The sequence below is a fragment of the Platichthys flesus genome, chromosome 4 (assembly GCF_949316205.1).
Source record: "Platichthys flesus chromosome 4, fPlaFle2.1, whole genome shotgun sequence".
Classification (NCBI taxonomy): Eukaryota; Metazoa; Chordata; class Actinopteri; order Pleuronectiformes; family Pleuronectidae; genus Platichthys; species Platichthys flesus.
The window spans coordinates 5,532,062-5,556,722 of NC_084948.1; the positions used below are offsets into that span (position 1 = coordinate 5,532,062).

A 24,661-nucleotide genomic window follows, 5' to 3' on the forward strand; every position below is an offset into this window, starting at 1 on the left:
TTTGAAGGTACACGTATATATATAAAACTAGATTTATTAAAATATTTTATAAAAAAAAAATACAGAATTTACACTATATTGTTTATGCACAAAGTATGTTTTGTCTTTGTACCTGAAATGACAAAACATTTTAAAAACATGTTCATTTTTCAAACAAGTAATTTACAAAGTGAGCAGCATTATTACAAAAGGTGTAACATTTGATACCATAAAACTTAACCTCGGTGCATCTGTAAAGTCATTCTATTTAGTGCTGATGAGTAAATTCAAGATGACGCATGACATTTTCATATTTAGACATGAACATGAGTATCTATGATTGTCCAACTCCCGTCTGACTTCTACAATAGAGTATTAGGGCCATATTAAAGAAACAAATATTAAGCTTGCTTGAGGTTTCTGGAGAAACTACGAAACCGCTTACAATATCATACAAATGAAACCAACAATCGAGCACTAACACATATTTCTCCACCAAAGACTCAATTTCCTCGACGTCTGTGTGCTTCTTTCTTGTACAATCTCTTTAAAGTTCAGGTCCGGCATGGAGCTCAAATCTGTAAACATGGTGTCAGAAGTGGACTGCTGCACACAGCCATATCTGATCATCGGATAAAAGTCCTCAGGCCTCTGTGACATGTGGCTCCCTGAACGTACCACATCCTCTTCTGTCAGCTCTTCCTCCAATCACAGCAGAAGAGGCCGGACCTTCCCTGAAAACCTTTACACTGAAATTTATTATTTAAAAAGGAATGACTCACTGAGGCCACATGACTCTCATGTGACGCCCAGCATGTAAATGTAACAGCTCAGAGCCGACAGAGTCATTAAAGTCAGTCGAAGTCCTCAGTGACAGACACGGAACGACAGGACTGAACAGTGTGTAATGTCCTCAGTAGTGGTAGACTCTGATCTGGTTGTTATCGTCCAGGCCCAGCTGGACCAGGCTGCTCTTGGAGGACGGAGCTTGATAGCGAGTGAATAGAGGTCTGGAAAAAGTGAAGTTAAAGACAAATGACCGTGACAATATCATCTGACATGTAGCAAAAAATGCAATGTAAAGATTTCTCTCATCTTAATTGATCTATTCATCTTTCTCACACACACTCTCTCACACACAATGAAATCTGACCTTAACCGGTTACTACTTGCCAAACTTAAACTAACCTTAAAACATGTCTTCACCTTTAAATGTAATGATTTACAATGACATTATGGGGACTTATAAGAGGAGAGTGTGAAAACATTTCACCACAATATGAGTAATACCTGGACCACACACACAATCCCCCGCAAACCCTGAACCTAAAAAACGGGATTTACAATAAGACTAGCTTTTTGTCCCCATAAGGAAGACAAGGTCCCATAATAGGGAGACTTGTAAAATAAACTTGTGCAAAATGGATACAGTATAAAATGTATTCAGTTATTTCTATCTATATTTAGTTTTTTTTATCAAACATTTATATTTATATGTTTTAACACATAGTGAAGGTAAGAGTCACCAGGAAATCAATGTAAGTCATAGAGACACAACTGTGTGTGTATATGTTTGACACTAGGATACATGCTGGGGTCTTTCCTGCGCGTCTCCAGCCACCTCTTGTTGCCGTCGATCATCCCCTGCAGCCTCTGACCATCGATCTCTGCTGACTTCTGCACGGACCGCAGGCTGGGACTGTGTTCACTGAGACACACACACAGGTTACGGATGGTAAGTCGATTTGAGAAAGAGAGGACGTGTATATACACTGTAATCAAGATGAAAGGTGCATTGCACGTTACCTAACAGGAGTGTAAGCTGAGTAGGCTGAGCTGGTCCTCATGGTGCTGGACGCAACTGGGTCCACAGCTGCTCCTGAAGAATAGAGCCACAGTTGAGGTTCAACAATCAATTACAAATGTATTGCTGCTCCATTCATTTATAAGCAGAATGGATCATACCAGGAAAAATCTGGCTCCACCGGCTGTTGAAGAGATCCTCAGAGGCCTTCAGCCCGCTGCTGATGGGGGCATTGTAGACGGCGTTGGCTGAAGAGCTCCCAGTCGCCCAGTTCCACGAAGGGTTCAACTGCCTCAGGGGGGGAGGTGGGGCTAGGGAGCTGTGGCCCAGGGTGTGCATGTGGGACGTGACTGGATTATAGGTGGGAGTGGGAGCTGGCACGGAGAGAGGCTGCGACACAGGCAAAGTGAAGGTTGTGTATGGTGTGGCACTCTGTGGCCACTGAGCTAATGAAACTAGTGCACTGAGAACAGTGTTGAGCTGGCCTGAGATCTGCTGCAGGGAGTCTGCTAACTCTTGGACTTTGGCCGGGGCCGTGGGATGAGCTCCTGTTGAGAGAGAGAGGTGTAGAGGTGAGATGACAGAGAGGGTCTCGCTACAATGCTGCAGCTGAAAAACGTTGACTCTGTAAGGCGATTGTATGGAACGTCAGAGATCTGAATATAAATGGCGTAAATAAATGAATGCTTCTGTGTTCTACACTCAGTGACCAGTGTGTGTTACCTGTCCCGAGCGGTGGGTCCACAGTGCTGCTGAGGTCCGACTCGGTCACATCGAAGGTCACCTTCCTCTCTCCCGCCAGCCGAGACACATCCTCTGACAGAGGCTGAAGGAAAAGAAAGAGAGAAGGTTTTACAGTTCGACACTGGGACCCAGCTGGTTGTGTTTGCAGTGACCGCAAATCTTACAAACATTAGCAAAAATGAATAAATACAATTTCCCATTCGTTTTAGTGATGAAGTTGAAAGTCATATTTTACTTTGGTGCACCTAAATTCAGCTCAGTAAATGACTAGAAGCACAAATGTTGCCACACAGAGAGCGGAGTACACTGTGCCACCGACCTCCTCAGCGATCGAACTCTCCAGCTGCTGAAGCTGCTCCTCTTTCCTCCTCAGGAGCGAGTTCCCTGTCTGAACCGCCCGCTGCAGCTCCATCATATTTTGGGCATCCTGACGAAGTGAGGGGAAAAAGCAACCAGTAATGAACAGACCCCATCTCACCAGTCATCCCGCCAATTGTCATTCTGTAGAAGGTGGGTGTCACCCCCCCCCCCCACACACACACACACACACACAAACCTGCATGAGGCGTCTAGTCATCTCCTCAGTCTCCCTGGTGTTGTGGTTCGGGTCCTGTGAGGAGCTGGTCTGGGCCGCCCGCAGAGCTGCCTGTCTCTCAGTCAGCCGGCTGCTCTCCCTCTGCAGGAAGAGTTTGGTGTTTTGGATGGAGGTGCCTTGTGAGGAGATGTAGCGTCGGAACCTGGACACAGAGGAGTATGAATGAAGGCTGAAGGTGGATATACAGCGTGACGCGGGCTCATAGATTTTCATTAATACAGTGTTCTTATGGACAATAAACTAGTTCTTATTTTATATTTTTATTTTGCAGACAAGTAATGTTTGACATTACTTTTAAACCTCCTCCAATCTTCAACCCAACAATAAATAATTATTTTCAATTTTAAATAGAGCTATAATCAGACAGCTGTTTTGATCGGAGACAAAAACAGACTTGTTTCACCCTGTAAATACTAAATGAGCACGTATAACTACTTTTCTGTTCTATATCTCTCCTTACTCATCCACGCTGCTCTGGCTGTCGGGTACAGGGGAGAGAGGAGGTCCGTTCAGGTCCTCTAGATGCAGTAATGAGTCTCTTCTGTCACAGGAGGGCGCCGTCATCTCGGTTTTCTCTCCCTTAGTTTTGACCTGCCTCGGCTCCTGTCTGGTGGAAGTACTTGCACCTTCACCTTGCTCCAACTCACTGGACACACAAAATGCAAACAAGCCGGAATTCTTATCAGTCACACGTGTCTGCTGTTAATGAACTCTTAGGAATGATGATGTTTTTCTACAATACTCAAATCTGATCGAGTCTTAAAAGGGTTCTATTTTACTTCTATTGTAGTTAACCCACTAACTGAAAAGCAGGACAATAAATTAAGTCAAGATAGTTGTTTGTTTGTTGTTTGTTCCTCCTCGTGAAGGTGAACTGTACCTGACTCTGCGGCTGAGACCGTCGCATCTCTCATGCAGCAGCGTCACCTTTCTCTCCAGTTTCTCCTTTTCCTCCTTCACTCTCCTGCTCTCATCTCTGGCTTTGTCCCTCTCCCCTCTCAGCCTCTCCTTTTCCTCGATTGCCTCGCTCCGCTCCTCCCTGGCTCTCTGGATGAGTTCTCGGGCTTGATGTTTCTCCTCTCTCATCCTCTCCAGCTCGTCCTTTAGCTGGTCTCTCTCCTGGTTCAGCCGGGGTAAGGCCTGCACACACACAGACACACACACACGAGAGGTTGATACTCTTGATGGATGGGGTGGTTGGGTGCATAAAATAGAGCGAAAAAGTAGGGCTTCAAACCTCTATCTCTGTGTCCACCTCCTCTCCTTCGTCTATGAGCTTCTTCCTCCTTCTCTTCAGATCTACTACCTGATAAGAAAGAGCTCATTATTCCACGTGGTTCAGGTAAGAGTATCCCTGATTGATCGTACATGAAAGTGTTGGATCTAAGACCTTGATCTGCAGCATAGCCTCCTGGCTCTTCAGCTCTTTGACTTTCAGCTCCAACTGATCTGCCAGATCCTGCATTTCAGACTCCTACAAAACAGAATAAGACATTTATTCTTTCTGTAATACAAATTTTTTCACTGATGCTTTCATTTGCAAGACTAAAAATGTATGCCTCTATCTGATTTAGACATGGAGAGGAGTCCTTTTTGAGCAACTGGCACTTTGAGAGGTTTCGTAATGTTCCCAAAGGCTCATCATCGTAAGTAAATCTGTGTGTCTGTGCCGCCTCACCTTGCGTGAGTGTGCGAGCTGCATCTTTTGTATCTGAGTGTTGAGCTGCAGCCGCAGTTTCTCCAGCTGGACAGCGTGGGAGGCCTGGAGGTGCCCTCTGTCTTCCTGCAGAGTGGACAGCAAGCGCTCTCTCTGTATGGTCTCCTGGAACACACACACACACACACACATACACACACACACACACATCTTTTATTTACCATATGGCAAACATTCTATGGACTCAGTTAGGAGTCATGCTGCTCAGCTCATCTGTTTATCCATTAAACTACCCCCCCCCCCCCAAACAAATAAAACATAGATTTTCCTATACTCAGGAAGCATAAATGTGTAAACTTCAAGGCTGCTTTAAGTTCATTATTAACACTTTATATTTCATTTGTTAAATTTGAACAGAGTGTAAATATGAGATGAGGACAAACCACACAGCCTTTGTAGGGAGACAGGATACACATTTCTCCTTTAGCTAAGCTATTAATCATTTCAACACATCTAAAGGTTCCTGTTATAGCCACTTGTATATGATAGGTAAATGCAACAGATAACTGTAAAACAAAAAACAATCTTCTGACCTCATCCAGGTATTTCTCTCTGGTGTTGTTCATTTCTCTCTTGTGCTCTTCCCTCAGCTTCTCCAGCTTCCTCTCGTGATCGCGCTGCTCTTCCTCCCGCACTTCCCGGAGCAGGCCAGTGAGCTACACAGATGAAGAAGAGGTCAGCTGAGAGCATCACAAATTATGTTCCACTCATAATAAAATCCTTAGAACCTATTCAGACAGGACTCCACATGACGATGATGTAACTCTGTGCAGTGGGTGTGTACGTGTCTGTGTGTGTGTGTGTCCTCTTACATCTCGTTGGTAGTCTGTCAGGTGCTGCTCAGATCGTACACTCATCAACAGCTCCTTGCCCATATCTGTGCTTTTGACCTTTACACAGTAAAATGGTGCAAACACAGAGACAGAAACAATTAGACAGATAATTTATTGTCCCTAGAGTCAAGCGCCACCACTTACCATCAAAATGTCGCTAGTTACAGCTGTTTTTTATATAAATATTAGAAAGAGGAATATCACTTGTCACCAAGTGAGAAATAATTATGTCAAGCCATTTTTTTAACATCTTTGTAGAATAAACTCAATCATTTACTGATTTCACAACTTATTTTCAACACTGTTTACAGATTTCTGTAACACAAGATATTGGGTCAAAAACTAATACCTACTAACATCTGGGTTTTGTCTGCAATGGGAATGGATACATTGATCATTGACTCTGCATTAGACGCGGCGGGTTTCTATTGGCTCCTATCTGCAGTGATCGTAACATCACACCTGGGTGAACGTATTTTTATGGCCGACAGTTAGGCGAGAGAGCCCCTTGATTGTTGCAGAATTAAAAGGAGAACAACCTGCTTATACTCGCTAATTTTGGTGTAGGAGAGGTATTGTTGACCTTTCCCTTCAAACGAGGGGGTTCCAGGTAAATATGCCAACCTTCTAACATCCAGCAGTGATCAAGAAGCTCCATGAATCCCCTGTGAACATTTACTGAACTTTAATTATACTGTTTCCCTCTACAGAGGCAACAGCACATTCTGATGTTTGTCATGCTATTTGCTCTGTGTTTGTTGTTCCAAATATTTGTGTTTAGCTGAAATAGTTAAAGTGAAATGTCCCACATTAGTCATGCAGGAAAGTATAAAGCCCCAAAAAATGCTTATGACAGTAAGAGTCAGGTTATCATCCTCTTTTTACCTCCTGTTTGAGAGAGTTCAGTTTCTCCTCTCGCTCTCCTTGGAGTCTCCTCCTCTCTGCTTCCAGCTCCTCTCCCTGCTCAGCCTTAAGGAGTTCAACATCCTGCCTCTTCCGGGCTTCCAGCCTGTCTCGCTCCGCTGCTCGCTCTTCATCTAAAGTTATTTGCAAATCTTTCAGGATGGCTTCGCTCTCCTCCCTGAGAGAGACACACACACACAGATTGATTTTGGGGAACTCATTCAAGTTTAGCTGATTTCGAAAGGTTTATTCTATTCAGTAGAAATTCTCAAATGTTTCATTACTGCATGTGTAGTAATAAATAAGACCATAATTAAGTCATACACACCCATTTGGAAAGTGCATGTGCAGTGGTTGTTAATCTAGGGGTCGGGACCCCTGGAAGGGTTCGCAAAATTGTCTTGTTTTTACTTATCTGCTGTTTTGGAGCCCCTGCTCTATAGTGCACTGTGGAACAGTGGTGCAGTGCTTTACACTGTCGCCTCACAACACCTTCTCCAGGTACTACAGCTTCCTCTCACAGTCCAAAGACATGCAGATTGGGGTTAGGTTAATTGGAGACTCTAAATTAACTGCGACTTGTCCAATGTCACCTGGGATAGGCTCCAACTCCCCAAACAAAAATGTACAGACATTGGATGGACTGATGGATGGACTCTACACATTTGGAACTAGGGGATGGTAGTTTGTCCAATTGTGACTCAGTCTCCATAGTCAAGATTCTAATAACTGTTACACAAAAGTTTGTAGGTGTCAGCAGGGATTGGCTCCATCCCCATGCGACCCTCAATACCCACAGTGGTATTGATAATGGATGGATGGAGGGATGCTCTACTCACTAGAGTTGCACTAGAGTCTAGTGCACCGTTGATCTATTTGTTATTGTGCATGTCTGACCTGAGCTTGTGCTTGTGCGTCTCTCTCTCCCTCTGGATAGACTCTCTGGTTTCCTCCAGCATCCTGTCAGACTCCTCAGTGAGATTGGCCTCCTCCTCTTTCCTCTTTAACAGGAGACGCTGCCGCAGAGCCCTAAGGAGACATGTTATGTACACACATTTTAGTCAAATGAAGATGTGCCTAGGTGAGACCTGACTAAAGCGCCTTTATTTGCCTAACATTGGATCACTTTAATGTGTATTTGACTCATATCACGCATGATAATAACAGTGGGAAGAACGGTATAAAATCTTTGTACGGGTAAACTCTGATACACAATCCTGTTGAATAAAGTGTGGACTTATGTGAGGATACATGTGGTTTGTGGGTGGAGTGTAATCTGATAAAGCAGTGAACGTGTGGTGACGACAACATGCTCCCGATGCCTACCTCAGTCTTTCCTCACTCTCCTCCTTCAGTTTCCTCTCCTCCTCCTCCTCCTCCCTACTCAGCTCCTCCTGGAGGAGACAGATCCTCTTCTCTTTCTCCCCTACCAACTGTTTTTTCTCCTCCTCTACCTCCTGATCAGCCTTCCTCCTCTCTCGTACCTTCTCTTTTTGTTCTCTGAGACTTGTCTCCTTCCACTCACTCTCCACCTCATCTTCCTCTCTGTCTTTATTCTCTCTGTCTTTCCTGATTCTCAAGCTTGGCACTTCATCCAGTGGTTTGTCAAGGGTTTTTAAGGGGGTTTCAGCATTTCCAGGTTTGGTGTTGGAAGTGCGGATCGTCCGACCTCTAGCGGTTCCAGGCCTCTGGAGCCCCAGAGAGGCTTTGGGTCGGAGCTCGACTCCACTTCGCTCTGAGTCGGAGGGGCCGGAGAAGGAGCTGGAAGCGCTGGACTGGTGGAGGACGAGTCGGTCAACATTATTGGCTAAAGAGCTTCCTCCATCTTTAGCCTGCATATACCTAAAAAGAGAGCGAGAGGGAGTGTTATAGTAGTTCAAGGAATAACTTAATGTTTAAATATATGGAAACTAATTTTCCATGTTATTCTATAAATGCACAAGTTGTGCATATTTTGTCAACTGCCACTACTTTTGACTTGCTCATCACATTTTCACACCTTTTAGAAATCTAAATTTATACACTTCTAATTCTTCAATAGACACCAAGATAGGATTGTTGGGTGACATTGTGTTACATGGTGTCCATGCACATATCGATTATATAACTTGCCCACCAGCCACAGTCCGTTTAACTTTTTATAGTCATAAAGTCATTTTGTTCTAATTATGTTTCAGTGGTAGCACCCATATCTCCAGTTATCAATACTAATCAGAAACTGCAAATTATAAAGTAGAAAAAGTGAGATAGTCACTCATCACATTACAGAGTAAAAGGGATTGTCACATAACCAGAGAGTTGACCGACGAAGTTGAAGAGGATTTGGTTTTAAAAGATGGTAAAAACTTTATGGATGTTTTAAAGGTCCCCGACACCCTGAGACAGTTCAGTGTGTTGGGGGAGAGAGAGCAATGCAGAGCGCTGTACATAAGTAACAGCGCACAACTTCTATGTTCATATGAGAAGTGGATCCTCACAGTCTAGGTAATTAAACACTGCACACAACTTCAAGTGCAGCTAACAAGTTAAGCCGCTCACTGTGCAATCTAATATACCAGGGTAAACAGTAACACTGGTGTTTTTCCAATGGTTAAAATTCCACATAATTTCTACAGTCAGACATAAAAACACACCTCTTTAAGAGAAAGTACTTCTACCTAAAGAAAATCTAAAACAATAAGAAACCTGTTGTCAGCTTCTGAAACCTTCGTCTCTGCCCCCTCCTCATTGCCTTTAGTTCCTTGACTCTCATCTTTTTCCAGCGGACTGACAGTGCCAGACAAGTCCACAATATCCAAAAGCTTTGGAGACAAGGCAGAACCATTAAGAGACATTACAGAATCAACAGCTGCATGAATGAGTAAATGAACAAATGAATGAATGGTGATGGATGGGTGTCACACTGCATGACATATCTACCTTGACATCAATGGAGGATGAATCCTCCTCAACATTTTTATCTGTCTCAGACTCCTGCAGAAAGAAAAAGACAAACACATTAATCGACAAGGAAACACCTGTGAATGAACAACAACCAAGTGACCAAACTGCAGTAACACTGAATATCAAAGCGCACTGTCTTTTCCAAATAGACACAGAAACACACACAGCACGAGACAGAAGCGGCGTGTATATGTACACAAAGACAAGGCAGGTAAGCTTGCAGGCAATCTGTAATATAAATTGCCAGTGTAGAAGCAGATAGACTACCAACAACAGACAGCACTGCCAATGGGAAGAAGGATCAGAACCGTCCAACCCAGTCCTGAGGGGCTCTGATAGATTGCCCTTTGACCAATTTATATTCCAGTATGTGGGAGTTGACATCCAGGCAGAGGACGAGACAGCCCCTAAGAAAGTGGGGTTGGATTCTAGGATCTGCCCTGGACCCATGCATGCTTTGAAGAGGTCAAAGCAGAGCCAGGGTGTGACTGGGTACAGATGAGAGCGGTTGTCAGCAGGCACAGAGGCAACAATGAACCATACCTCTTCTGGAAGGAGGCATTTTTCAGTCTTCATAGTTTTTCTCTTTTGGGTGAGCGCTTTGACATCACCCAACATCATCCTCTGGCCTAGGTTTTCCATTTGCACTTGAGCCGTTTCCGTCTCCAAAACCTCCACAGCGTCTGCCTCACTCTCCGATGCCGCTTGGGATTTTTCAGCATCTGATTCACCCTCAACGTTCATTCCTTCCCTCTCGGTGTCTCCTTCGCTCAGTGCACATTTCTCTATATCCCTGTCACTCGCCGTCAGGTTCAGGGACCATCTTTCTAAAGCTTCCTCACTCTCACGACCCTCCTCCTCCTTTTCCTTCTCTTGCTCTCCTTTGCTATTCACCTCTGACTCTTCTTCCTTACTTCCACTCTGCCCCTCTTCATCATTGATGCTTCCACCCAGCTCATTTCTGCCTTTGTAATTTTTGTCCCCTTCCTTGTTCCCTTCATCCTTATCACTTGTAAAGAAATTCTCCACGTTTGCGTCACTGTCTTCTTCAAAACCCTGTTCTCCATCTACTTTTTGCACCTCTCCCTGCATCTCTTCTTTTTTCTCCATTAAACTCTCCATATTCTCCTCTCTGTTTTTGGCCTGATCATCCTGGCTTTTGAGGCACCTCTCTACCTTCTCAAAGCTGTCATCCTCCTCTCCCTCATTGCCCTTCTGCTTCTTAATGCACCTCATATTTTCTGTAACTCTGCCATCTCCTTCATCTCTTTCTTTATCCTCACCTTCACAGCATTCCTCCTCTACCTCATCACTCCCTTCCTCCGCTTTCTGTTTTTTGACAGCTTCCTCAATTGAATCTCCCTCCTCTCTACTTTTGAGGCCGTGTCCTTCCTCCCATTTTCCCCTCCTGCTTCCCTCCTCCGTTTCGCCTGTTCCTTCATATTCCCCCCTCTCTCCTTGAGCATCCCCATCTTCCAACTCCTCACCCTCCTCCACTTCATTCAAATCCACTGCTGAGTGTTCAGCAGAGTCTCCAGGTTCAGGGCTGATAGGATCTGGACCCTCCTTATTTACATTGTTTCGGATTCCCGCAAGTGGGGACAGTTGGAGGGGCTTCTGCTATTTAGTTTGAGACAGCAAAGCAGTAACAGTGACAGTAGAAGTCAGCAGGACAGGGAGGAAGACAAATTAACAGCCTGGACATGTCCCAGCCGCAGAGCAGCTACAGGAGACAAAAACGTTTCACTGCGGCTGATACACCATTGAATACTTAAAATATTCTGCACAATTCTGGAATGAATACTTGATCATACAAACTGAATCATCATCAGTCATATCACAAGTAGAAGGCATTGAATGGGGGATTTTCTAAAGGAGTCATTTAGTGCAAGCAAGGTTATTCTTATTTAGCATCAGCCAATTCTCTCCATTTATGATTTCTTCTACAATGATGTGTCACAAAGGATGAGTACTGCAAAGAGCAAATAGTTCTTTCTACCTCATAATGAAGGCCTCCTCCCAGGGCATCCTGGTCCAGGTGAATATTCTTCAACAGCCTGTCTGAACCACGAGGACTCAGCTGGAAAATAGAAGATTATAAGAGTTTAAAATATTAAAGCAGATAAACAAGAAATGTTCATAATCTTCAGGATGCATTGTACCTCATTTTCAGAGAGTTTGTCGTCGTTATTGTCATCGTCATCATCAAAATCAGGCAGAGTAAGGGAGACCCTCTCCTTCTGCCTGCTGCCTAAAACACTAGGCACCCCACTACTTCTAGGACCCTAGCAGAGTAAGACATGTAAGTACAGTATATGTACTTTGAATCAAATGGTCTGTCAAAGAGAACTAGGATCTTACCCTTAGGGAAGTCTTGAGGGGCTCCAGCCCACCAGAGCTGCTGAGGGACCCTCGAAGAGGAGGGGCAGATCCGGAGAGTGGGCCAGGGCCGGAGGTGTCCAGACCTCTCAGAGGGGCCAGGCCACCCAGGAGAGACGGTAAGGATCCCAAGGTCGGTGCCTAAAGGGAAAGAGCAACAGCCGAAGAAGTAAACAAATCGATCGAGAGTTTTCAAACTTCAAACATTTTTACAATAAATAACTAATAAAATTTACAAACAGTGGTTGATTATGGATTTGTTGAAAGCAAGTCTGAGTCAGGGATGAACTAAGACTGTTTCCCATAACATCTTTCCGATAAAGATTTTGCATCAGGTTAGCAATGAATACTCACCAGTGTAAAAATATTGAACTGATTTCATTACTATTGATATTTTTTAAAAGATGAACCACCTGTCTGATAATAAACAAAACCATATTATTTTACACTATTTTATGTTTTGCATATGTAGCAGTTTCTTCTGCTCTCCCCATTTATCAGTAGCAGAAAAAACTGAAAATATTAAAACTGTGAACAAATACAACAACAACTCACTCCGGAAATCTTTACTGGCTCCCTCTTCTTTTTCTCTTTTTTCTCCTTCTTCTCTTTCTTTTTCTTCTTGTCCTTGTCCTTCTTTGCCCCCATGCCTCCTGTAGCTGCAGTGAGCTGGGTGCGCTCACGCTCCTGGGCCACCAGGAGGCGGTAGTGTTCATCGCAGGGGTGGTCCCAGGTGGATTGGCCTGAGGAGAAGTTGAAATAGTAGATTTCCCCTGTCACGTCCTGACTGTGGGGGAGAAAGAGGGGGCAGAAGGGGGTTTTAATTTAGCACCTCAAAAGACAAATCGCCCAGGACCGGGAGATGGGTAGGTGAACAGTGAGACAAGAGGTTGCAAAATCACATGCAACTAAATGCTGAACCAAGTCTATATACAAATTTTATATAATCATATCTGTTAAATGTATTGGTTCATAAAGAATTACAACTGCTTATTTATTTTTTTATAGTAATAACTGTAAAACTATTTAGAGTTTACATCCATTAAAATCCATTTTAACCTTAGTGTGAAAACATGGAATCTCAAATATAAAAAAATGTAGGAGACTATTATTTTCACCGCAGCTGTTTCCTCTTGGATCACCAGGACCAATTGCTACATCAAACCACATCCATACGGATTTAGACAGTGGTTCACTAGTGCAGCATACTGTCTCATACACAATGACACTTCTGTAGATGGGCGTGTTGCTGGGACTTCATTACCCAGCATTCCTTACCAAGGCTTCCACTCTGGAGGCAATGGTGCAACGATGCCTTCCCTGGCCAGCCACAGGAGCTCCGGCTCACTGCCAGGATCAATGCCAATCTCTCTTGCATACTCTTGAATCTCTGATGAGTGAGAAAAAGAAATGGAGGGATGTGAGGAGACCTAAGTGTAACCCTACAGTATCACATAGCATACACTGTTGTGGGTTTGTGATTGTAACACCTATGAGGTGATGGCGATTTTGGCTGTGGCTGGAGAGTTCCTACACATGTTACATACATACATATGTACAATCATCTGTGCCTTGTACCCCTATAGTACCTTGTTCAGAAGGTGTATAATTCTCATCGTATTCCTCTTCAAGGATCAGCTGGCCTCCCATGCGGGCGGTTGCAGTCATGGTTGCTGTAGAGACACAAGAGGGTGAATAGCAAAACAACGGGAGATGCAATGTGCGCCCAGCTTTCTGAGAGCAACAACTAAAGATTGCCAGTGTGCTCAGCTAATCAGATTCACATTATAACGTCTCGGGTTTGGCTCGACAAATAAACGACGACGTATTAAACACTACACATGACTGAATGTGTGACAACACGTGCGGCAGCAAAACCAACATTCACATTATTCGTAAACGTAACAAATGGACTGGAAAATCGTTTTAAGGTAATTTATGCGAGGGGAAGCGAGGGAAGGGAAGAAGCTAATGTCTAAGCCACTTCAACATTAGCTTGTCGCAGTCTAGCTAGCTCCAGCTGCTAAATGGTTGAGTGATAACTTCTTGGTGAATGTATTTACCTTACACACTTTTAATCGTTTACTCATTCGTCCTTTTGGTTTTATGGATTAGTTGACAATTGTTTGTAAGCGAAACTGTGTAGGCAAAAAGATGCGAGAGTTTCTCCACTAGCAACATATCCAGGGACGCTTACCCCGCTTCCTGTTGACGATGAGCACGCAGCTCTGATTGGCCGATACGGATGTGGCGTTCATGTTTCCTCGTACGTTTCTCATCCCTCCCAACTCGTTGAAGAAATAATTTTCAGTTGTTTTTGTGTGATTATATAACGTCACAGAGATCAGATAAAAATCATGATATTTATGATATAATACGAACATATTTTTTTTATTATTTTTATTACGCAATATGTATAAACATATTGCTTTCAATGGTGAAGTACTGAAAAAAATCCACCAGAGGGGGGAAAACAGAAACAAAGAAACACTTAATTTATGTATTTTTAGATTTTCCAATATTAATGCATTATTAACTTCCATCAACAGGCATCTGGAGTGACGACAACAGCTTATATCAAATGGAGTTTGTGCACTTTGAGATGTCGGTGCATTTGATTTGGTAGCTCTTTGTGAATGTCCAGGTGTCTAATATGTTGTATTGCACACAAAAGCACAAATCACTGTAAAATACCACTGTCCACAGAAAAATTGTGAAGGTACTTTACAGGGCATTCATTTTTAACGCGGGCCTCGAGATTGTTATAGATCCACCTCTCATTCTGTCCACAACTGATGTGTCACAGTAATTTCTGTGACCTCTACTCAAAAGGAAGCTTCTTAGATTAGAATCCCTTTTCGATAACCTTCAAATATCCTCCTTTGCACCATGCATCTCTGTCAGTCAGTGTTCTGCTGGCAGGAGATGTTCCTGAAATCTCCCTCACCGTCTACAGTACATTAAAGAGTTAGCGTTTTACGTTGTGTAGAAACAACAAAGCAATTTGCATGCATATGTCACAGAGAAATGTCATATTTAGAAAGATGGATGGGAGGGAGGTATGTGGGTAGATAGATACTTTTTCGAATTTACACATCCAGTAGCTCAACACACGCACTACAAGAAAACCACTAAAGAATAATGGAGGCTGTGCAGCTATCATGAAATAGTAAATTATTATCAAAAGATAATACTAAACTCAAGGGGAAAAAAAGGTAACTTATACATATAAACCATACATTGTTGTTTCTTTTTGTGACTTGTACTCCAGTAAGCTCCTCTGGTTAAAGTGAGTGTTCACAACTTTTAGTCGCAGTGGGTTTATTTTGACGACCCATTTGTTTTGCATTTGTTATTGTAAAGCGAGGCTCCCTGTGGTGTGTTAAATAACACTTTCTGTTCCCCAGGCCTCACAGCTGGGAGCTGCATTAGCACCATGCTGCTAAATTATGCTTTTGTTGAGTCCCGGAGCCACAGTGTCTTATCAGACTTTCTCTGTTGACTGCTCTCTACGACAAAGTCAATTAACACAGCTTACTTGTCTACAAGCCTTCACAAAATGGTATCCAGTTGAATATGTGCACAGAGTAAGATCATATGGCTTCAATTGTATATTATATTGGTTTGGCTTCTGTCCTGATCTCGTTAACCAGGGATTTAAACCACAAGAGGGCAGACGAGGGGAGAACTAGGGCAACATGATTAGTTTACTTAACAAGTAGTTGACCTTTCTGAGAAATATCAGCTGCCCAGAATTGAGGGAAGATTTTCTACTCACCACCGTTTCCAAATATTCTTCATTACTCAACATATATTTCCCTACTCTCTCATGTATAGCATTTGTCTTATGTATCATATAATGGTAAGTATGTTGCACTGACTAATGGCACCAAAAATATCAGGGGATTCTGCGCAGCTTTTTGCCAATGATTGGAATCAGGTATGAATCATCCGTGTGCCCATCCTGTCCTTGTTTGATCTATGTGTGGGTGGTTTGGTTCTAGTATCAGGGTGAATGACCTCTACATCTTGGGCAATGATAGCTTTAGAATTACAAACAGGCCTTGAAACTCAGATGATCAACTCAATACCCACGCACTCAACTAAATGATAGGAATCACTGCATGTTAGGTTCTCAACGTTAAAGGTTTGAGTCAACTCTGCCTTTTTAATTTACGATGGTGGTGGATGCTTGATGTCTGTGGTCAAAAAACCTTAGATTTGACATGCAGTTAATGACCATTTGATGAAATACAAAATGTCCCAAAACATAGTCATTGTAAATCCAAATGTAGCCATACAGTACAAGAGCCTAGGTCCATAGTACAAAATCCCTCCATAAGGTCCAGTATGACCCTTACACATAACAATAAAAAGGTTTGAGAACATGCAAACATTATCCAGTAGTGGAACTCTTTACTGGGTGAAGGGTGAAAAAGATGTTCCCTCATTTGGTGTTTGCTGAAAATACTGAAGGCCTGTGTTAACCCAAACTTTACCTTTTTAATATGTGAAAAGTGTTGCCAATTTTACATCTTGTGTAAATCCACAATACATCTAAAAGGCTAGTACGTAAAACAAAAGCAGTCCAAATTCTACTGGAGAAGAAAAAAAACACATCTATAGTATAAAACTGGCACAGTTTAAATACTGTTAATGTATATGAATACTCCAGTACATACTGCAATCAGATAAGAAGAATACATATTGTTCTCTGAAAAATAGTGGACCAGCATAACACAATACGTCTAAATCTCCTTTCATTTCTATCATCAATTGTAACATATCCTCCTCTGGCAGTATCCTTTTCTAGGGAACATGAACAGCATGCACTGTGACCTGTTCAAAAGAATAACACAATATTGTTTGTTCACAATCTTTTTCATGTAAGATTTGCTGTTGCAACAGCCTTATCTTTGGAGAGGTCTTAACAGCAGCAGATTGCTCCAGAGCCTCATAAACGTTGAAGATAATGTAAGGTATCTCTGGTCAGCACAACAGTTCAGTGCTCGTTGGTTGGCCCAGAAGTCACATCCTTGTTATTGTCTGCTTATGTGAGTGTATGTGAGAGCGTGTGGATTATTTCAAGATTAAACAATAGTTCCTGGAGGTTGTGTATCAGCCTCATTTTGCTCCTTGAGTGATTTAGGTTATCTGAGTTCAGGATTGATTCTCTTGCTTTGTTGTCGAGCTGTACAACCCGCTGGGTCATGCAACCTACAGTGACACACTGTGACCAGGGCTTTGGTCCAAATATCTGTATTAAAGCAGAAATACTCAACAGATGTGACTTTGCAAAACAACATCACGACAGTTAAGTAGGCTGCGGTATAGCATTCTGAAGTGTGTGCGTGTGTGTGTGTCAGAGAGAGCTCCACGGTGTTGCTTACAGCTGAGATAACCTCCCCTGCTGATTTGAGAACAGTGCTCTGTCATGGAGGCAGCTGGAACAATGACTTGACCTATGAACCTCAGTCAGCACCTGATCAAATGGTGAATTTACTGATTAAATATTTATCAGCTCCAGGCAATTACCCCACATCTGTCTGGCTGTTTGGTGGTCACTGTATAACTGGTTTTTGATCATCGACAAGGAAGTTACTTTTCTTAGTGGAGCGTCAGTTAATCCCATCATGAATATTCGCTGACTTTGCATAACTGCAGCGGAAACCACTGAAATGAGTTCTTGATTCAGGACACCACTGTTTCAAATTAGAATTTATTTTGTCTTAAATTCAGGCCATATAAAGCCTGCAAACCCAATAGTGGCACCGCCCTTTGTGAATTATCCCAAAATAATATGATAATTTCCCCCTTTTAAAATTGTAGGAATATGCCATACATCTGTTATCAAAGTGATAAACTATTTTTCTGAGTTTCTCCCATTTAAAGCTCCTGTCAAAAGAGTTGATTGCTCAGTTGCCTGTAAAGTCTTGTGAAACATGCAACCCCAGCAATTAATCTTCTTGCCAGCTCACAGTTCTGAGGTCCTCCTGATAACAATTATGACAGCAGTAATCTCCACGGATCGCTCAGTGAGGACGCTGAATCAACGTGCTGCAATGCATGCAGTCTCAAAGGTTGCTGTTTCCGATAAGTGTCGTTCTTCTCTCTGAGATTTCTAATCTCATGGGCCAGGGCAAACGCCCTAATCACAACTGTACAATGACAACACAAGGTGAAGCCATTGAGAGGGGCCATGTCCTGTGATTTGTATTGTGTATAGTGGAGGCCTACAAATAATTTTTACTTGTTTGGTCTGAAAGATTTCAGAAAAAGTAATTCATTTCTAAAGTAGCATCTTCAGGTTGCTTGTTTTGGCCGACCAAAACTCATTCATTTAAATTTCTTGTAAAATATTTTTCCAAATTATTTATTTATTAATTTATCAAATAATTCATTCTTAGTACTGTTTTAAAGTAAGGCATTAAGATGTATATTCATGGGAGGGAGAGTATACTTACTTTATATTTGTAATCTAACATTTATTGCTGGGCCATTTTCTTAATTTGCTTGTCGAAATGAGGCACTTATTGGAAGCATTCCAGCGCTTCCAATATTACACCATTCTCATTGGTTTTCTGTATTTTACTAGCTGGTGTCATTCAAATTGCTGCAGTTAGAATCTGCATTCTGTACCTTGCAGACGTCTGTCTATGAGACTCTCGTAGGTGGCTGTTCTGTCACCTCTCTGTCCTCACTTGGTCATAAGGCTCAGCTTGGCTCCTGCTCGCATTAATGAGATAGAGAGAGAGAAAGAATGAGTTTGATGTCGAGGCGTGAGAGAGAGGACACACAACTCAGTGGCAGATAATAAATAACAATGGCAAATGGAAGTAGGGAAAGTGTGATCTTGATTTTAAGTAGGCCTAGAGGAAAAGCTGCTGACTCGATCACAAAACTATAAAGCTATCAAACTCTTCTCCTTTTAAGCTTTCATTCAGGAGGCAGACCCCCTCTAGAAGGCAGCTTAAAACCTTCCTTTATGATAAAGCTCATAGAGCTGCTTCGGGTCTGCCGGCACCAGTTCTTAGTTATGCTGCTAAAGGTCAAGAATATAGATTGTCTCGGGACAAACGCCCCATGGGGGTTCTCTTTCCTCCTCTTCCTCTTCATCACTTTAATGTCTCATACATGTTACTGACTTGAATTCTTCCCCAGAGTCCCCACATGGTTCATGGATTATGATCATGAATTGTAGTGGCAGGTTCTGTCTTGCCCATTAAGGTACATTAGTATATATATATATATATATATATATATATATATATATATATATATATATATATATATATATACTTCCAAGATGTTGTACTGTATTACACCTTATCGAACTAGGCAACTACTGTATGTCTGATCTTAATTTGAAACGTTTTTCAGTGGTCCTAAACATTATTGGGGAATTGCGGATTGTGCTGAACTTTGAATAATTTTAAACATTTGCTACAAATTCAAGAAACAAAATAAACCTGTTTTCACCATTTATTCACAGGGCTTGAACATAATATATGAACCTCTATTTATTAAATAGAGGCTCTCTAGTCTCACAGTTCTTGAAAAATTTAAGTCGGTCCGGGAGCAGGGCTGGAACATGTAGCATCTCTATTATTTTCATGTACTGTTCATCTGTTTTATTAACATCTGATATATATATATATATATATATATATATTCTATGTATACTGCGTTGACCCTTGCTATTGTATCTTGTCACTAACTGGTCATGTTGAATTAACAGAGCAATTATTGACAGTACCAAAATTCTACTGTGATGGCATTCAGAGGAAAGAGAAACGTGCATTGATTGCATTATACTGTATAGGCTATCAGAACTACCTTATGCAAGAGGCACAGACCTGTCTGTTGGTTACATCTGATTGCCACTGACCAGTGATGACAATGATTAACCTTGCACCTAATAACCCTGCTCTATTAGACTAGATTTTACTCGAGAGTTACCTTGGATCTGACATTTGAGAAGATAATTTATTTCTATCATGGTTCAACTATCCTCTCATGATATTTCTAGAGCACATGGGTTAATAAAACAAATATCACCCATGTTTTTATGTCAAAGTAGGTAACCGAATTATTTGCTACTGCTTTCACTCTGTTTTGACTCTTGAAATCTTGTAAAATATGAAAATCCCATAAAATTGGAAAGTGATTGACTCTAAACAAACTGTAAATGGGCAATAATTGTTTTTGAGTCCTATTTATTTGACAGGAGACATTAGAGTTTCAATGATAGGCACATACATGTTTATAATTAGAGACAACTCTGTGTAATATAATCATTCTGTCCTCAAAACCATGAAGCCATGGTAACAAAGTCCACAGGTGATAGGACAACAAACAACAGCATGGCACACACCACACTTTGACCCATTTATCATCGTACACACACACCGGACTCACATTTTTTAACCGTTACCTGAGATAAGTCTTGATGTACTCTGTATCTATCTTAACGCATTATGTTGTGGTAGTTTTAGCACATGAATTTGTGCATGTGCGTGCATTTTTGTATCCAAAGTTTACTGAATAAATGTCAAATATAATTACATTTAACTCAGTCGATTGCGTCAAGTCACCATCTTCTGTTTGCTCGTGTTTCCTTTTGAAGCCATTTGGAAGCACTACGATTGTAAATAACTTGGTTTTCCTGTCCTACACACTCTTCTGTACCAAATGGTGTGCAAGAAAATCACTCTACCGTCTTGATCGCAGCCTTTTGTTAATGTGTGCTTCTCACGTCTCCCACACAAATGCACAGACTCGGCCACAGGACAAGGTAGAAAAGCTAGAAAAGCAGAAAAACTTTTAATAGCATCCTAGATGTGTGACCAGTTGAAATTGTTTAAATAATATGGTGAATTTAGAGGATCATTAGTTTTTTCTTTGCTGTCCTCTCATTAGACGAAGAACAGTTTTTACTTCGGTAAAGGTTCGATGCCACTAATCCATTGTCAGTCTGGGGCTGTGTGGTTCACTGTGTATGAGTGTGTGTGTGTGTGTGTGTGTGTGTGTGTGCGTGTGTGTGTGTGTGTGTGTGTGTGTGTGTCTGTGTATGTGTGCGTGTCTGCGTGTGCTTGCTGAGTGATCTCTCAGCAGGTGACTATTGAACTCTAAGCCCAGTCCCCCCTGCTGAGGGAGATGGCTTGGGGGTGAGGTCCACCTCCACGGAGACACACAGCCCTACCACCTCCACCCCCCTCCACCTCTCATGGGCTCATCCCTCATCTGAGCACTATAAAAAGTCTGCTCTTGCTGAAGTTGTTCAGTCTCAACAACTCCTCCAGGTAAGAAAACAAACTGCTGTGGCTCTCACTGAAACTTGGGGTGGAGATTATTCGTTAGAAAGCATTGTGTACTCGGTTAGTTTTGACGATGTTGTGAGCTAGTCCCTCAAATAAGTTTGAAGGAAGATACACTCTAGTGTTAACTTTTATTTTTGAATTCTTTTTAAGTTTAGGTTAATGCTTTTCAGTCCAGGAGTTACCCCCTCTTCAAGGAAATCGGAAAAAAATAGCTCTAAACCGAAGTCCCTCTGCGTTAAGATAATTTTGGATCAAAACAGCTGATTTGCTAATTCTATGACTGTATTTTATTGTTAATCCAGGATTACATTGCAGTCCAGGGCTAATCTGCTTCATCTGTGTGTCTAACCTTCCGAGATTACAGGTTCTTTGAATTGACAGCCATATGTTCAGTGTGGACTTATTCAGGCCAATGCAGGGATGAGTGTGTAGCTTTAATGGTGTGTTAAGACATTCTGTCTTTTCAGTTTACTTATCTGGCCTTCAAATTGCTTTAGGTGGGGTACTTATTTGATCAATGATCCATTGGATTTGTGTTCATTTCTTTGTGTATTTTTTTTAAACTAATTTGAGCCCATAATAATCCCTCCAAAAAACATTTATATATATATATAAATATATATATATATTCATACAAAGGACAAAGCGGCAAATTCTAAGGTTTTGATTACCATTATTACTTTGAGTGTAAATGTTCAATGAATAATCAACAACTATTGCCTCTTTTTCTCCTCTAGACCACCATCATGAAATTCGCAGCTCTTGCTCTTGCCCTTCTGCTGGCCGTCGGTAAGTACTCCATGTGCTGTTTCATTAAGGGAGAAAAAAATTCCATTTAAAATGTTCTAACTGTGCACTGTCTCTCCCTCCCATTATCTTTATTTCTGCTCAACTATCTTGCTCCTCATTTCTCTTCTTGTTCTTATCAGGTTCTCATGCCGCGTCCATGCAAGCTGATGCACCTAGCCAGCTGCAGCATGTCCGATCCCTCATGGATCTCTACATGACTCAGATGAAGGACAGTGCCCACAAAGTCCTGGACCAGCTCGATCAAACTGAGTACAGCGAACTTAAGTAAGGCTATGTCACACTCCTCAGTCAGTCCCAACTTCAGTCACTGGTTCATTCAACTTTCTGCCTTGGCCCGTTTTTACAGTCCTCTGGTTATTATTTACTCTCTGACGTTCATTTAACTTTTTTCGCACTCAGGGCCAGCCTGTCTCAGCGCCTGGATGACACATACTCTCAGATCAAGGCTCTGCAGTCCTCAGTTATCCCCATCACTGACAATGTTGTCACTACCATTGCTGACGCCACCGCTGAGTTCCGTGCCTCTGTCGATGCTGATATCCAAGCCCTGAAGGTCGACCTCGAGCCCAAACGCGCTGAGCTGAGGAGAGTCATCACCGAGCACATTGAAGAATACCGTCGTCAGCTGGAGCCCATCATCAAAGATTACCATACCAAGCACACCGCAGATATGGATGCCCTGAAGATCAAGCTGCAGCCTGTGGTGGACGCAATGAAGACCAGTGTTGCTGCCAATGTGGAGGAGACCAAGACCGCCCTGATGCCCATTTTGGAATCTGTGCGTGCTAAGCTCTCAGAGCGTCTTGAGAGTCTGAAGGAGATGGCCACTCCCTACGTCGAGGAATACAAGGATCAGCTGAAGCAGGCCTACGGCCAGGCACAAGCAGTCAAACCCGAAGACCTCACTGCCCTGAAGGAAAAGATTTCACCAATGGCTGAGGAAGTCAAGGCTAAGGTCACAGAAATGTTCGAGGCCATCGCTGCTACCTTCCAGAAGAGCTAAATCCTCTCCACCCTGTTCCTGTAACTAACCTTACCTGCCTGCTTGTTATAGATCCATTCCACCTTTCTCCCCATTCCTTTTTTCTTCACATGCACACACAGAACATCTACCAAAAGTAAGCCAATACCTAACTGATGCACATCACCGCAACAAATGGCAGGACTCTTGCTCTCACTCTCTCCACGAAGCAAACAACTTCATACGCACATGCTCAAGCACAAGCGAAGACATACACAGACTCTCACATAACTCAGCACACACATGCTTTGCTCTTCATGTGCCAAGGCCAGCTGCTTACATTTTGTGTAGGAATTGTATGTGAATGATCACAAATGCCTGAACCTCTGTGATATGATGCTTGTTTGATCAAAACTGTACTTTGACGAAATACAGCTCAATAAACATCTGACTCTTTATACTACTTTTCTCTCTGACTCTTAACTTGAACACTTGGATTCTCTCTCTAAATCACCAGTATCCAATGATACAAGAAAATGTGCACAACAATATGTAAGGCACTGCAGTTCACTGACTTATTACATCCACATCTGCCTGATCGAAATTAGATTTGATCCAAAATATCAAAATAAATAAGCTTAAAAGAAAAGACATTCCTTTTCAGAAATGAATCACCACACATTCAGTTTTATTGGGGTGTTTTTGGCCTCAGTGAGCCGCTAAGGTCATATCACACATACAGCATTTTGAGAGGTCATCATTGATTTAAAGGTCTATTGGAGAAGAACAATATTAATGCAATCCGTTCTACTTCAGACAGTTATCCAATAATATGTGAAGTATTTCTGCTGTGATCCTGAAACCCATGATTAATGAGTCGATCAGGGCTGCAAATTGGCCTATTGATAAACCTAAGTCTTGTTGTGCTTTGTTGGGGAAAACCACTCTTTCTGTTTTCGATCCCTCAGGACAGAATCCTTCAACACTGTCCTATCATAGAGCCACATGAGGATGTAGATGGAGTCTCACACACACACACACATATGCTCACATCTGCAATGACACCTCTAAATATTTCCACTCACCTCAGTAATTAATAAACTTTGATTTATCAAGCTCATATATCATATCATTTGTGTCTTGTTTTTGGTCTAATTAATTATGTCAGGTAATTTTGCAACACACATTTCAGAGGGACGTTACATTGTAGACTTCCTTTTTGTCCCCATACTATGATTTAAACAGATGGTGGTCCCCACAACACGACTAATACCTGGTGCACACTCAAACACACATTGACACCGCATGAAACCTCAGCTTTAGAAGCAAGCAAAAATAAATCCAAAAAATGATCATCGCATCTTTGACACAGTTTGATATATAATAAAATATCACCATTAAACACTAGTTTTAACATTAGTTTTAGGGAGAAAGCTCCTCTAATTGGGATGGTGTTGAAACTTCGCTCCAAGAAATTAGGCTATGAATAATAAAAGCAATTGGTTGCTGTCTCCATCTCTCCACACCCAGTAACATCGGGCTGATTAGGATGTTTTTAATGTGCTACTGATTGGTCAAAACAAGCTCGACCTGAGGCGTAAGACTTTATAAAAAAAATAGCAAGTGCAAGCAGGGATTTGTAGATGCTCCAAAAGGTGGTGTGTATGTGCGTG

General features: G+C 42.1%; 2 protein-coding genes across 3 annotated transcripts; one reads left to right on the plus strand and one right to left on the minus strand.

The window, feature by feature from the left end:
- Window positions 1-14: 14 nt before the first annotated feature.
- LOC133952064 (centrosomal protein of 164 kDa-like) lies at window positions 15-15,767 on the minus strand. Of its 2 annotated transcripts, none has more exons than XM_062386337.1 (26): window positions 15,676-15,767; window positions 13,487-13,570; window positions 13,176-13,287; window positions 12,453-12,684; window positions 11,880-12,038; window positions 11,681-11,803; window positions 11,518-11,598; window positions 9,495-9,548; window positions 9,261-9,376; window positions 7,902-8,417; window positions 7,473-7,604; window positions 6,558-6,753; window positions 5,652-5,729; window positions 5,373-5,495; window positions 4,801-4,944; window positions 4,513-4,596; window positions 4,360-4,428; window positions 4,003-4,262; window positions 3,583-3,768; window positions 3,084-3,264; window positions 2,847-2,954; window positions 2,507-2,609; window positions 1,945-2,331; window positions 1,786-1,858; window positions 1,568-1,687; window positions 15-989 (listed from the first exon to the last, which is right to left on the minus strand). In XM_062386337.1, the coding sequence occupies exons 2-26, from the start codon at window positions 13,563-13,565 to the stop codon at window positions 893-895; spliced, it is 3,813 nt and encodes a 1,270-aa protein (XP_062242321.1). In that variant the 5' UTR covers window positions 13,566-13,570; window positions 15,676-15,767; the 3' UTR covers window positions 15-892. The 2 variants fall into 2 exon arrangements, with proteins under 2 accessions (XP_062242321.1, XP_062242320.1); XM_062386336.1 differs by lacking the exon at window positions 15,676-15,767 and adding an exon at window positions 13,961-14,091.
- A 5,344-nt stretch (window positions 15,768-21,111) lies between these two features.
- LOC133951895 (apolipoprotein A-I-like) lies at window positions 21,112-23,451 on the plus strand. The gene is made up of 4 exons (XM_062386141.1): window positions 21,112-21,199; window positions 21,955-22,006; window positions 22,147-22,291; window positions 22,427-23,451. Exons 2-4 carry the CDS (start codon window positions 21,964-21,966, stop codon window positions 23,028-23,030), a joined length of 792 nt encoding a protein of 263 aa, XP_062242125.1. The 5' UTR covers window positions 21,112-21,199; window positions 21,955-21,963; the 3' UTR covers window positions 23,031-23,451.
- The last annotated feature ends 1,210 nt before the right edge of the window (window positions 23,452-24,661 follow it).